At 41.6% G+C, this 14,864-nt stretch overlaps 2 protein-coding genes across 2 annotated transcripts; one reads left to right on the forward strand and one right to left on the reverse strand.

Moving 5' to 3' along the window:
* Positions 1 to 3,236: 3,236 nt before the first annotated feature.
* On the forward strand, positions 3,237 to 6,660 carry scg2a (secretogranin II a). Its single transcript, XM_080888295.1, has 2 exons — positions 3,237 to 3,303; positions 4,770 to 6,660. Exon 2 carries the CDS (start codon positions 4,778 to 4,780, stop codon positions 6,653 to 6,655), a length of 1,878 nt encoding a protein of 625 aa, XP_080744421.1. The 5' UTR covers positions 3,237 to 3,303; positions 4,770 to 4,777; the 3' UTR covers positions 6,656 to 6,660.
* A 598-nt stretch (positions 6,661 to 7,258) lies between these two features.
* On the reverse strand, positions 7,259 to 13,973 carry ap1s3a (adaptor related protein complex 1 subunit sigma 3a). The gene is made up of 5 exons (XM_080888297.1): positions 13,833 to 13,973; positions 12,800 to 12,978; positions 9,636 to 9,744; positions 7,488 to 7,625; positions 7,259 to 7,397 (listed from the first exon to the last, which is right to left on the reverse strand). The coding sequence occupies exons 1-5, from the start codon at positions 13,953 to 13,955 to the stop codon at positions 7,362 to 7,364; spliced, it is 585 nt and encodes a 194-aa protein (XP_080744423.1). The 5' UTR covers positions 13,956 to 13,973; the 3' UTR covers positions 7,259 to 7,361.
* Positions 13,974 to 14,864: the final 891 nt, after the last annotated feature.

A 14,864-nucleotide genomic window follows, 5' to 3' on the forward strand; every position in this document is an offset into this window, starting at 1 on the left:
TTAAGTCCTATTGTACTGTTTGAAGGGGGTGGGCTCAGCTTACAAAAGGTGATGTAACTTACATATGTACACCAATCAGGATTTAGCAACATTTAAGAATCTGACAGACAGAGGTTCTTTGTTTTGCCCACTGTCTGTGAAATCTAATTTAAAGCTTTTTATTTTTCCATTTTGGCTTTAATTGCTGATTTTTACACTCCACCATACGCCTGATGGCATCACCAGGTCTTTTACTGTCCAGTTTACACATTGTAGTTATTCTGTAGTTTCCTTGTGTAATGTAATATATAAGGCCATATACTGCATTCATTGAGTTAAAGGAATAAATAGCTCAAATAAACAAGAAATTCTCCATCCATTCAAGATTTCTTTCTAATCTTCTGAACTATTAAATGACTTGACTTGCAAAGGTACAACGATGAGTCAGCCAAAAATATAAATCTTGAAGATAGTACGTCTCAGACTGTCCCAGTAGCTTAGCTGAATGTTAAAAACTTTCAGTTACATTTGAAAAATCTAGCTGAATATCTTGATGCACCTTTAATGTTTAGGATTTGACATTTGTGAAAGCTTAAGATTTTAGCATTAAATACCTTATATATACCGATAAATACCTACTGCCCAAAGCAGCAGTAATAGTTGTAATCATGTTGTGCACTCAGCATTTGTGGAAAAGTGGTTTGTTTTTGGCTTTTTTTTTAGTTAGAAAAACCTAACTAGCTTAGGCTATGAATGCTGTGGTATGTTGCATGGTACATGCTTGTCTGTTTTTCTTCTGCTTTGAGCTGCTCCCTTTAGGGGGTCACCACAGTGGACCATCTGCCTCCATCTCATCCGAACCAGCATCCTCCTCTGTCACACCACCCCTCTGAATGTCCTCCTTCACTACATCCATTAACCTCTTCTGGGATCCTCCTTTTTTCCTCCTGCCTGGTGGCAGTCCATCTTTATATCCTTTGTCTGATATGTCCCTCCTCTGCATATGTCCAAACCATCTCAGCATTCCCTCTCTAACTTTGTCTCCAACCTACTCAACCTGAGCTGTCCTTCTGTATTCCTTTTATGTACTCATTTCTAATCCTTTTCATTCTGGTGACTCCCAGCGATAATCTTAACATGTCCAGCTCAAGATCCTTTTGGTTAGTTACAATCAGCGCAGTGGTCTCTACAGAAATAAACATAAAATAAAATAATTGATACAACTTGCTGCTTGTTTCAGACAGTGAATGAAGTGAAGGGCTGCATCAAGGTCAAGTATAAGAAAAATAAATATCACTTTGAACTGTTTTGTAAAGTCACTAGAATCAAAGAATTAAAAATAAGAAGTAGAAGTGATAATATATTATTATATGCCTACTATTTTCCATCTTTATTCAAACTAAAGTAAAAGAGAACCTTCTAAACTTCCTCTTCACTTAAGTTTCTGTTCGCCAGAATAAACTTAATCGCCCTTGTGAGAGACGGCTGGAACAAAGACTCAGCCCAATTATTTTACATAATGTGTAATGAGACTGCAACCTGAGCTAGAAGTCAGTGTGGCAAAGTCAATCCTGTGCTTGAAAAAGTTTCACATTCACCACGTTACAAACGACATAAATAAATTACCATTTTGAAAAAGTGTGACATAACACAGCTGTATGAAAAAAAGGAAATTCTAATTGCCAATGAGAAACTTGTCATCTGACCTGAGAAAGCACTTTGTCTTTTTCAGTGGACAGGCGGTGGAAATGGGAGCGGAACTGAGCTGTAATTGGTTTCTGTTTACCAGTAATCTTTCCACGGACACAACCACAAGCAATTAGTCAGACAGCTCGGGCTTTATCAGTACAAAAGTGGCACAGTGTGTGGATGGGTGCATGTGTGCGTGTTATCCATGAGGGAGGGTGTAATTAGGCTGAAGGAGGCATGAGATAAAAATTAGCTCTTTTGTCCTGGTTCTCTTTTACTCCCTTGGCCCTGACAGTGTCTTCTAGAAGTTGTGAATGTGACAACAGTGAGCCTCTAAAGTTCCTTAATGAATGGGAAAAGATGCTGTATGACTCATCAGTTCCCACCCCATGTACATACACATTTTAAACACAAAAGGGTTTTAAAGCAGATTGTATAATGTTTTGAAAAGCTTGAAAATGGAAGTGCTGACAAATGTTTTACCAAAAGAAAAGAAGAAGAAGAATTGGGCTTTTTAAATCACATTAAATTGTTTACATTGTGTCAGGCTTTGTGAGTCATTGTGAGGAAGGACTGTGAGGATGCTGAAAAACCCAGAGAACCGTTTTACTGCAGCTGTGACAAAGCGAAAAAACAAGAAAAGCTCCACTGAATGTCAGACAGCCCGGTCAGTGGAGGATAGCCAGAACAGAACGCAGCAAAGCAGTGGATTTATGAATGAAACTGCAAGCACTGCACACACACGCACGCACACACAGATTTAAACAAGATTTGACAGGCAGCCAAAAATAAATAGAGATCATAGTGCACGCTGGTTGACGGCACTCTCTCTCTCTCTCTCTCTCTCTCTCTCTCACACACACACACACACACACACACACACACACACACACACACACACACACACACACACACACACACACACACACACCTCCGCAGTCCCTCTGTCACCCCGCCCGTCTCTGGCTTTGGCGGAGTCCGTATGTGAGTCATCGGTGGACTTTTAACTGTCTCCGTCCCTCTGTGCTGCAGCAGAGACACAATGACAGCAGCCATTCAACACTTTCTGTTGGTAAACACACTATAAGCGCACTATATAATCAGCGCAGGCACACGGTAACTCATACATTCTGATTTCATTTAGTCCCTATCATTTAGGATTTTAACGGTGAATGGACCCTCAAAAGGTGAGTTAGTGTAAACAGCTTGGTCTTCCTCCTCCACCACATCTGAACAACAACAATAAGGTTTCTCAGAGGAAACTGAATTTCAAACACCGCCTGAGTCGCGCTCTGTGATACCTCGGGCAGCCCTATAAATACGGGGCTTTATGCATCTCTATTATAAGCTGTGATGATGGCTGCACGAACTAATTTCAGTCCGTATTTAGAGACAGAAGCACTTTTGTTTGGCTGCCTCAAATGAAATACCCGCGTGCGCGTGCTGGGCGTTTTTAATGTAAGTGAACTCGTGCGCGTGGGTGTGTTGCGTATCTCCTGGCTCTCTGACGCACGAGTCAGGTGGTTCCTCTAATAGCGCGAGGAGCTTTCCGCGGTCCTGAAATCCAGACTCGCACCGCGAGGCAGAGAGATGCTCAGCTCACTCCCGACCCTCGGCAGAAACTGAACTCCAGAGGTGAGCTATCTGTTGTTTGTACTCATGCCGTCTAACGCACGCGCTTTTCTCTTTTCTCGCCGCGAACAGAGAGCGGGCTTTTCAGTCGTTTAAAAAGAGCTTCGTTTTTTTGCCAACCTGATGCGCCGCTACAGATGTTGAGGAGCAGAGGTTGTGTTGGTCGCAGAGTGTCTTTGTTCTCGCGCCGCTCCAGGTTATTTTCGGAGCCTCTGTGGCTTTTAAGAGTAACTTTTAGTGCTGCAAATGTAAACATTAGTCTAACCATAATATTTGCTGAAGTTCGAGCAAGTTAAATGTAGCTCTGAAGAACCGATGGAGACGTAAATATGGTGCTTGTGATGCCGTAGCACTTCTGGTCTTTTCTCGTGTTCTTATTATTCTCTGTTATTCTCTATGTCCTTATTATTTCTCTCACTGAGACACAATTCTTGTCTTAGTGAGAGAAATGAAATGAAAGAAATAAAATTATTCTGTAAGTATGATTTAATGAACGCTGACATTTATGTGCGGACTTAAAAGTTCGAAAAATAAAAAGGTCAGAAAATGCAAAAAAATTGTTGTTCAGAGGTTTTCGGGCTAAAGGAGAGATTCCATGGGAACATCAGCCCTACCGGGTTACCTTGACAACAAGGGCCGTGACTCACGGAGAGCAGCAATTCGATGTCTAATGAGATTTTAGACGGGAGCTGAAAGGCGCTGCTGTTCCCGCTGCTGTTCCGCTGCTGGCGAACAGGCGGCACATTCCAGTGTGATCTCCAAATATCAGCGAGGGAAAACAAACAGTGTCTGACCTGCACGGTGATTTACACTCAGAGTCACGGCTACTACGTATTTTTACTTTGTAAAAAATATATTAACATACACTTGAAATGTGTCAGGTTAATAAAATAAAATAAACAATTCACTCTTCTGTCTGTCTTCAGGATTTTTTGTTAATTTAAAAAATGGTATGGAGTATGAAGTGCAGTATTTGTTTCCCAAATTCAGTAGAATACAGTCTGAAATAGGAGTGAATGAGGCCAAAATCTTTAAATCTGTAAGTACTTCTGTAAATGTAGCCTACTAAGGGTGGGGGTAGATGACATTTAGGAGGGCAATCATATTTAGTGGGAGCCCCACCACCGCTCCCACGCCCTCCCTGATTCTAACTACAGCAGAGCAGAGCGGATGTAAAAGGCTAACAGTAATTTAATAGTTTCTTCCCTGACATTTCACATTTATTCCAAGGTGTTTGACCTGGTTTCCATCAGAGCACCAGTCATCCCTGTCACAGACAAACAAATGGACTCAGTGTCGCCAAAGATGTCACTGCGGTTTGCGCTGTTATCATCAAAGCAGACATTTAAATTGACAATGACAGCAGAAGGCATTTTAGAAATGCCAGAGCGGTAACCACTGAGAACCTGTTAGGTATAACCGTGTAAAGGTCAGAGCTGACATGTGCTTCTTTTGTCTTTCATCTACAGGCGTCACCATGTCGTCACTCCCTGAGACCTCTGCCACAGGCAAACCTTTCCTTGTCTGTTTTGCCAACCTCCTCTTGCTCCTTCTCTTCCTCAGTTCCTCCAGCATTCATGGGGCTTCACTGAGGGCGCATAGACTTCGTGGAAGTGAATCAGAGAGTAGGAATGTCCACCAGGTTCCTAACGCAGATATGCTGAAAGCCTTGGAGTTCATTGAGAGCCTCCGTCAAAGAACCAATGTGGAGCCTCCTCTCACTCCAGCTGCCGATGCTGGCCACATGGATGATGCTGAGAAGCTGCGTGCCATGGTGAGGCTTGCTTCCAACCCTACACAGAGCAAAGATGAGGAAGAGGAGGACGAGGAAGGAAGGGAGGATAAGAGTGAAGAGCTGCTGCAGGCTGTGCTCAGCACGCTCCAGCAGACGGAGGCCTCCAAGCCTGCTCTGCTTCGTCCCAGCGCAGAGAGGACAGACATGAAGCACAGGGTGTACGTGCAGCAGAAACAACAGAGCATCACGCCTCACAAGAAGCTGCCCTTAATGTTTGAGGATGAGGAGGAAGGTGAGGGGGATGAGGAAGAGGACGAGGAGGGGCTGGAGCATGACAGCCCATACAAACGTACCAATGAGAATGTGGAGGAGAAGTACACACCTCAGAACCTAGCCACGCTGCAGTCTGTTTTTGATGAACTTGACAAGCTGACCAGCCCAAAGACCACACATAAACGCTTAGATGAGGAGGACAACATGGAGAAGGATGATGTAGATGAAGATCTGTTTAATGCGAGGAATGCAGCGTATGACGATATAGGAGGGGATCTGACAGACTGGGGTCCACTAGAAGGACAGGAAGAGGAAGACGAGCAGGAGGAGAGGCAGAATAAATATGAGGCTTACAGAGGGCTCGATTACATCGACAACAATGACGAAGGGGCTGATGCGGATGAAGATGAGGAGGATGGTGAAGGGTACCCCGTTAAAAGGTCAAAATATCTGGATGATGCAGGAAATCTGGTGGACTACTACCTCCTGAAGGTGCTGGAGAAAACGGAAGAGGAAGAGCAGAAAAGAGAGCTAGAGGAGGAAGAGGAAAGAGAGAGGGCGGTGAGGATGGTGGCTCAGAGTCAGTACAGAGATAACATAGATCCACGGGTCATCTACAAACTCATTCAGATCTCCCAAAAATACCAGATCCCACCCGAAGACCTGTTGGACATGCTGAAAACAGGAGACTTGACGAATCAGGACAAGTCGCAAAAGAGCAATGGTTTAGCCAGAGGAGAAACTACGCTCTCTAAGATATCCTCAAAGAAGATAAACACCATTCCTCAGGAAAAATTCTACAACAGACGGCTGCCTTATCCACAAAAGACCCCAGAGGAGCTAAGAACGGAAGAGATCCTTAAAATCCTGGGGCTGGGAGCTGCGGAGAATCCCATCAGGAAGCAGAAGCACCACAGAGGCTCACTGTCACGACTTCACAGTCAGCCTACGGGAGTGTTTGGGGAATCCACTCCCACGCAAAGGCGCCTTCCCAGCACTTTCAAAGATGACTACGATGACACCGTGGATGAGGATGAACTGGCAGCATATCTAGCTGCTCAGATGCTGGCACAGTATCCCAAACCTGCGTACAGGAACAACAAGGCGAGTCAAAAGCGGGAGGAAGCTGGCCAGAGCGCAACAGGCTCTTTTGAAAAGGCCATGGAGGAATATTTTGATCAAATGGATTCAGATAATAGCCCAAAGGAAAAGAAACTGTCTGAGGGTGACGACAGGGGCAGTAACGCTCAAATGCAAGGCTTAGAGAATGAGGCGATGATGAAACTGCTGAGCTATCTGAACCCAGAAACTGAGGAAAGCGATGCCAAAACTGCCCCGGGAATATAAATCAGGCTGTAGATATATATACATAATTCTCTATTGTTTTGGTGGAAGGAAGAAAAATAAAGTATTTTGAAGAATAAAACATGCAGTCAACTTTAGTTATTCTGTAGGTTTACAACCGTTCCTGTTTATTAGCAGAAATGTAAGTGTTCAGACATTCTCTTGATGTTTTTATTTTTGTTTTTTTCCAGATGACTTGGTTGCTCAAACAACACTTAATGAGTACACGTGTCTCACCAGCCTTACATTTCAACGCACACACAATCAAAACCAGTGTTGGATCCTTTAGATTCACTTGTGTTTTTTTTGGTAATTCTTTCTTAAATGTGGTCATATGTGACATAGCTGAGGTAAATAAAGCATTGACTTTATTTTTTTCCTTACTGTCTAGTGTTTCTCCATTTGCTCACCACCACACAAAGCATCGGTCTTAATAAAGTCACAAAACAACTAATACTAAGTGAAAAAGGTGATATTGGCTCATTTCAGTCACTTACCTGTCACGAAACCCTGAGATTAATAAATATGAGCCTTCAAAGGCACTTACAGATGCAAACATCATTACTATTCTTCACACCTGAGTCAAAATATCACCAGGTTTGTGGTTGTTGTATGACCACAGCACTACCCTGAAAGAGTCTTTACTGCCAAGCGATAAACATCTCGCTTCATGCTTTCAAATGTGAACCATCCGCCGTCCTCTCTTGGCTCAGTAGGCAGGTTTGCTCATGTATTCTTCCATCGTCTGTGGTGACATAAGAGTCACAAGAATGAATTTTCAAAGAGTCAGGGCAAAGCTTGCACTAGCTAAATGTTTGACAAAAGCTTAATATACCTCTTGGAGTGTGTCGGCCTCCTCCATAGACACACCCACGGCCAGTTTGGAGGTTTCTAAGATCTCTCCTCCCATGAGGAATTCATCCAGGATGAAGTAAGCCTTCTCGAAGTTGAAAATAATGTCCAGCTCACACACCTGAAAAAGAACGACACAGCATGCATCAGATCAGAGAAATGAATACATCTCGTAACACTTCACTGAATAGTTGTTTTACCATAAACAATCAAACGATAATAATAATAATAATAATAATAATAATAATAATACATTTTATTTAAATAGCGCCTTTCAAAGCACCCAAGGACACTGTACAACAGATAAAAACTGGAAATATACACAATGGTAAAAATAGAAGATAAAAGTTAAAACATACAGAAATTTAAGAATAGGCAATTTTAAACAGATGAGTTTTGAGGGTGGACTTAAAAAGAGAGAATGAACTAATATTTCTGAGGTCCGGGGGTAGGGAATTCCAAAGTCGAGGGGCAGAGCAGCTAAAGGCCCTCCCTCCCATTGTGATCAGACGAGCAGAGGGAACAGAGAGAGAAAGAGAAGATGAAGATCTGAGGCAGCGGGATGGGAGCTTCATCTGTAATAAGTCAGAGAGGTACGGTGGAGAGAGAGAATGAATAGCCTTGAATGTATACAGAATTATTTTAAAATGGATGCGAAATTTGACCGGGAGCCAGTGAAGTTGCTTCAGGATTGGGGAGATGTGGTGGGTAGAAGAAGTCCTAGTAATAATACGGGCAGCAGAGTTCTGGACACGTTGGAGCTTGTTGATAGATTTTTGTGTGAGGCCAAATAATAATGAGTTGCAGTAGTCAATTCTAGAGATAACAAGATTATGGATGAGAATGGCAGTGGCGTGAGGTGTTAATGAATCATTTGCAATCAGCTTAAATCATTAGGGTGTGTACAAAAAATAACTCTGTGAATTACATACTGTGAATTACATACTGTTGTACACAATAACTATTATGGAATATGGAATGTACATTTTAAATATTACAAAAACAATTTGATAAAAACTTAAAATTTCATAGGTGGGTGATCATTTTTCTCTCATCTGTATGCACTCCTGAAAAAATGTGTTATGAACATCAGCTGTGACTGTAACCATTTAGATAATGTTGATACATGTTTTACAAATCAACTCTTTACCGATCAATAAACATCTATGTCTCTCAAACTACAAACTCAAGTTTAATTAACTATCAGTTTATTTTTTAAATGATACTTATTTAGTTATTTAAGTGTTATTAAGTGGATGAAACCACCAATTAAATTTCATTAAATTTTAGAAAGAAATTGCAAATATATGAAAGAAAGAAAGAATTACAAGGAAAAATAAATACATATATGCAGACTTTTATATATTGTTGTCAAGCCAGTTTGTTTCCCAAACAAATTAACCTCCCAGTGTTTTGCATTGAGAACGCAAACCACTCGTTCTCATTGGCTGGTTTTTGTAAATAAGAAGGTTCAGCTGATTTCTAAGTCTAGTCAAATCAGGAGTGCTTCAAAGTGTTTTGAAGCAGCGACAGATTACAGACACTAGAGGGAGTCTGACAAGCTTGAGCAAGGGAGTTTTTACTGTCCTCACCATGAAAAAACCCCCCACATTGCACTGTTTCACCTAAAAAGGCACCCACAGTTATTCTGTGTACTTGATTTTTAGACTAAGCTCCTTTAACCTAATCAAGGGGTCTGAACTGAAGTTGATAGAGCTACATAAAGTGCACTCAACTTCCATTCAACATATCTGTATCTATGTGCAGAAGTTGAACACAGGCTGTGAGCCAGGGCCTGCCACCTGACATCACCCAATGTATAAAAAAGCTGAACCAATTTAGCCTGAGTGAGAAAAAATGCCAGTAGTCAGGGTGTCCAACAATCACATACTTGAGTCCATACACGGTGGCTGTATCTTTTCAATATTTGAGAAGAATTTTGAGAGGCTTGCATAACTCCCAGTATAACACTGGTGACTTAGGTCAACCTGTGCAGAGCTGTTATTAGCCAAAATAATTGAGAACATCTTAGCAGAGGTGCAGGGACAACTGAGAAAGATGGATGATGTTTAAAAAGAGCCCCTTAACAACCTCTGGATTGTTGTAGGCCATGGCATCCAACTCTACTTACGTTTCCAAAGTATTTATCCAGCAACTCAACATATCTGTGCAGCACCTCGAGGGCAAGCAGCTCATTATCCTTGTCCTCCAGACCAGCACAGAAGTACAGGCTGGCATACCTGCAGTGGAGGAAGAGAAAAGCTTATTGTGATCATTTTTACAATGTTGTCATAAAACAAGAATGCAATACAATATGGTGAAATATAAAAATACATATATATATGTTAAGTCTAATTGTTGAATGTGTCATTGTGTTTCTTAAATTTGTAAGGTCTTAGTTCGGGGGCGTAGCTGGGCTTGTGGAAACACAGACCCAACAATATATATATGTATATGCATCTAATAGATCTCCAATTTGTGCATGTAAATGGAGAGTCCTCTTCACACACTGAGGTTAATTATGGAGTTCCACAGGGTTCAGTGCTAGGACCAATTCTGTTTACATTATACATGCTTCCCTTAGGCAGCATCATTAGAAGACATAGCATACATTTTCACTGCTATGCAGATGACACCCAGCTCTATCTGTCCATGATGCCAGATAACACACACCAATTAGTTAAACTGCAGGAATGTCTTAAAGACATAAAGACCTGGATGGCCGATAACTTTCTGCTTCTTAATTCAAAAAAAACTGAGGTTATTGTACTCGGCCCTGAAAAGTTTAGAAATATGGTATCTAACCAGATTCTTACCCTGGATGGCATTACCTTGGCCTCCAGTAACGCTGTGAGGAACCTTGGAGTCATTTTTGACCAGGACATGTCCTTCAACGCACATATTAAACAAATATGTAAGACTGCGTTCTTCCATTTGCGCAATATCTCTAAAATTAGAAATATCCTGTCTCAGAGTGACGCTGAAAAACTAGTTCATGCTTTTATTACTTCCAGGCTGGACTACTGTAATTCATTATTATCAGGATGTCCAAAAAACTCACTGAAAAGCCTTCAACTGATCCAAAATGCTGCAGCAAGAGTCCTGACAGGGACTAGAAAGAGAGAGCATATTTCTCCTGTTTTCGCTTCCCTTCATTGGCTTCCTGTTGAATCCAGAATTGAATTGAAAATCCTGCTCCTCACATACAGGGTCTTAAATAATCAGGCCCCATCTTATCTTAATGACCTTGTAGTACCATATCACCCTATTAGAGCACTTCGCTCTCGCTCTGCAGGCCTACTTGTTGTTCCTAGAGTATTTAAAAGTAGAATGGGAGGGAGAGCCTTCAGTTTTCAGGCCCCTCTTCTGTGGAACCAGCTTCCAGTTTGGATTCGGGAGACAGACGCTATCTCTACTTTTAAGATTAGGCTTCAAACTTTCCTTTTTGCTAAAGCATATAGTTAGGGCTGGACCAGGTGACCCTGAATCCTCCCTTAGTTATGCTGCAATAGACATAGGCTGCCGGGGGATTCCCATGATGCATTGAGTTTTTCCTTTCCAGTCACCTTTCTCACTCAATATGTGTTAATAGACCTCTCTGCATTGAATCATATCTGTTATTAACCTCTGTCTCTCTTCCACAGCATGTCTTTTATCCTGTCTTCCTTCTCTCACCCCAACCGGTCGCAGCAGATGGCCGCCCCTCCCTGAGCCTGGTTCTGCCGGAGGTTTCTTCCTGTTAAAAGGGAGTTTTTCCTTCCCACTGTCGCCAAAGTGCTTGCTCATAGGGGGTCATATGATTGTTGGGTTTTTCTCTGTATCTATGAAGCGCCTTGAGGCGACTTTTGTTGTGATTTGGCGCTATATGAATAAAATTGAATTGAATTGAATTGAATTGAATATGTATATATGTATTTAAGCTTGGTTCCTCTACCAGAGGCCTGGGAGTTTGTGGGTCCTGTGCAGTGTATGAAGCAACTTCTTTTCTAACTAAAGTTAACTAGACAGCTGACCAGTAAGGTGCTTCATGGACACGTGTTAGTTTATTTCCTTGTTGTTGGACAGCAAAAACAAACAAGTCCATCAGAGCGACAGCAGAAGCACTTTAAGTGTTGAAATGAGCAACCTGGCACACTCAAGAAGAAAAAAGTGCATAGGTAAGCATAGCAACAGAACTGCAGCCGATGATCACAGCATTCTTTCTAAGTAAAGAAAGTATACTCTCCATAAGGAATAAATTATCAAGTGTGACACAAAGACCACAAAAGTTGCAACCATTCATCAGTCTTGATAGGCCAGAAACTGCAAAAAAACCCCAAGAGCTACATCTCAGACTCTACAGGCATTTAACTTTAAATATCAAAGTTCAGGTCAATGCAATTAGAAAGATACTAGAAAGAACAAGTATGTTTTATTTGGAAGGTTTTTTAGGAGAAAGCCTCTTCTCTCTAAAAAGAGCATGGCAGCACAACTTAGGTTTGCAAAGTTCTGCCTGGACAAACCACAATACTTGTCAAACAATGTCCTTTTGACAGACGAGACTGGAGTGGCAATATATGGCTGTAATGCACAGGGGTGGGGTTTGGGGGTGGTGCACACTAGAGACCTGTTCAAGGTGTATCCTGCCTCTTACCCTATGGTAGTTTAGATGAGCTTATATGATTCAGATAAGCAGTGGGTGGTTGTAGCTCAGGGGTTGAGCAAGTTATTGGGCCAAAATCCTCCTCAACAATGTGTGACACTAATAAAGCCACACAGAAAGCCATTATTTCAAATTATTGCTGCTACAGGCGACAGAGAGAGAGAGAATCTGCATAGTGTTTGTTAAGTAAATAAGGAGGTGTAATGTGCCTTGATATGTAAAATCTTAGAAGTGAAAGAGGGTGTGCTTTCAACATCAGTGTGACTGGTTGCATCTTTCCAGGACAGAAATCATATCAAACAAAAGAAAGGTGAAGAACCTCCAAATAAATACAGCATGTGTAGATGTTTTAACAGCTCTTGTCCGTTCTTTTCCATAACTACTGGATCTATTGTGAATTTCTCAACATTTACCATAAAGCCCAGTCTCAATAGAAATGTGGCATTAAAGGCATCATATAGAAAAAATCTTTCCTTATTGGACTGTGTTCCCCACCTGTAAGCTAGGTCATCTGTGATCTGTGTGTTTATCTAGATCTTGACGTTATCTGCTGATAACAAGTGTGTTGGCTCTGTGTGCAGTTTTGAAGTATGAGCAAAGGCAACATGCACGTTAACCATTAAGCAATAAAGAGCCGTGTGTTGTGCCGCCACCTCTTGTAAACTATCTTGAGGTCCCTCCATTGGAGAAAGTTGCAGGAACGTGGCGGACGAGCCAACACTAGCATCATCATGTCCCGGATCACCTTCTTTTTCTCCCGGTCTGTTAATGGCGTGAACCATTTCTGCAGTCGCAGCTTCCCCTGTCGACTGAACAGCAACAGAAAGCGCATCTGAAGGTAAAGCGGATGGAAGAGCAGAAAACAGTGACTTTGGTTTAGTCATTTTTAGCCCTGCAAACACATTGCTTGTAGCTAAAAAGTGGTTAATGTGTAGCTTTTCAGAGAAACACAAACATAGAGCGAAGCAGTGAACGGTAATACCTGCCTTTGCATGTGGCTGTGCCAAACCGCAATTACATTTGCCAACTAGACATGTGTAAAGATCACTAGGGAGACATAACACCTCTAAATCACCTTTGAGTGCAATAACACAGTAAATATAGTGGTTGTGTTGTGCAACAGCAATTAATGAAAGCTCTTTGCCCTGGGGTGTAGCTGCACAAAGCACTGCTTCTGCCTGCAACAAGGTGACTATGAGAACGTGTGGAGTAAAAAATAGCCATGTGTGGAACAATACTTGCTGAATCAGACACTTTTTAACCCTGATGCAATTATTTTCTATGCTGTGTAAATACCAAAGAAACTCAAGCACCACAGATTTGCATTCATTTACTTGTCTGACTGGATCTGGGCTTTACCCAAAGTCTAGTTATCCTAACATGAGGAGGAGAGGGCTCACACAAATTTTTCTCCTCTAATTTCCACTTCTTAAAAACGTTTGGGCCATGCCTACCGATTTCATGACCTCTGAACGAGGAAGTTCTTGCTATTAACTGATTATACAGCTATAATATACAAATCCAAATAACCTACAATCTGCTGATCTCAGGTTAAAAAAGAAACGAAGCAAACAACACACACAAACAATAATTTGGATACACTGAGCCAATAATTTGATGCATTTCATTGCCTATAAGCGGATAGAGCCACCTCAGTACATCCAGTTATGGGCACAGGTTACTTACCATTTTGTAAGCCGCCCAAATGAAACCCTGTAGCCCTGTAATTAAGCCCTGTAATCGCAGAATCCCAGTACTCTCACTTACTGCAGGATCGTGTGCACTCTCAAGTGTAGCGACATTGTTCATCTACCCAGAAATCCTTGCCGCTCCCACCTTCTTCCAGCCAAGAGCCGCGCCCTGCTACTCTGCAGCTGCTGATTGGCTGCAGAGGAGGCGCACTCAGACAGGTGAGCAGGCAGAGGGCTGCAGGTGGGGTATACAGTACACTTCAGCCTGGTGGGAAATGTAAGCTGCAGCCTCTGTTACATACTGCAACAGTGTCAAGCAAAGTTTGGGGTCACTCAATCACAAATATAAGAGAAAAGCTAAAACTATGGCTTCTGTTTCAGTTTCAGTTTATTTTCCTTTTAAATCACCATTTTAACTTATAGCTAAATGCCATAGTTCTTTGTTTCTGTAGCAGGCTGTCAGTTGGGGTTTTTTGTCAGACTTTTGTCTCATAATTGTTGTGTATTTTTTTTCTCCTTAGTATCAACTAATGTAACTCCTCAGTATTATTAACTTATCAGACATTTTTCCCCTTTAAACACGGCTACCTTAAACCTAACTGTAAATTGAAAGAACTAGCTTTTTTTTTGGCTAGCTATCAGTTAGCGGAATTCATGATGACTGCTTGGTAACCTATGTCTTTGTGGGGGGGGGGGGTTTATTGTATATTTCTATTTTATATTTTCGTGTATATTTACAATTTCTTTAAGCATCACCGTTTTGTATTACCCCAATAGATCACTTCACTCTGGAAGTGATCTATTAATCTTTTAAATGCTTCCCATTTAAAAGCAAAATGGGAAACAGAGCCTTCAGCTTTCAGAGCTCTCTGTTGTGGTACCAGCTCCCAATTTGGATTTGTGACACAGACATCCTCTCTACTTTTAAGATTAGGCTTAAAACTGTCATTTTTGATCAATCTTGTAGTTAGTTTTTTTTTTTTCTCTTTTAATTTGTAGTTTTTCTTACCACTGTTGCCAAGTGCTT

The sequence above is a fragment of the Rhamphochromis sp. 'chilingali' genome (genome assembly GCF_963969265.1).
Source record: "Rhamphochromis sp. 'chilingali' genome assembly, chromosome: 8".
Lineage (NCBI taxonomy): Eukaryota > Metazoa > Chordata > Actinopteri > Cichliformes > Cichlidae > Rhamphochromis > Rhamphochromis sp. 'chilingali'.

What these genes read in the sequence shown, in the direction of transcription:
- ap1s3a (XM_080888297.1), bottom strand. Translation starts at nt 13,955, where the DNA reads ATGAACAATGTCGCTACACTTGAGAGTGCACACGATCCTGCAGTAAGT. An exon ending in TTTGGGCGGCTTACAAAATG is followed by an intron (nt 12,979 to 13,832) that starts GTAAGTAACCTG and finishes CTTTACCTTCAG; the next exon opens with ATGCGCTTTCTGTTGCTGTT. An exon ending in TGGATAAATACTTTGGAAAC is followed by an intron (nt 7,626 to 9,635) that starts GTAAGTAGAGTT and finishes GTTCTTTTTCAG; the next exon opens with GTGTGTGAGCTGGACATTAT.
- scg2a (XM_080888295.1), top strand. Translation starts at nt 4,778, where the DNA reads ATGTCGTCACTCCCTGAGACCTCTGCCACAGGCAAACCTTTCCTTGTC.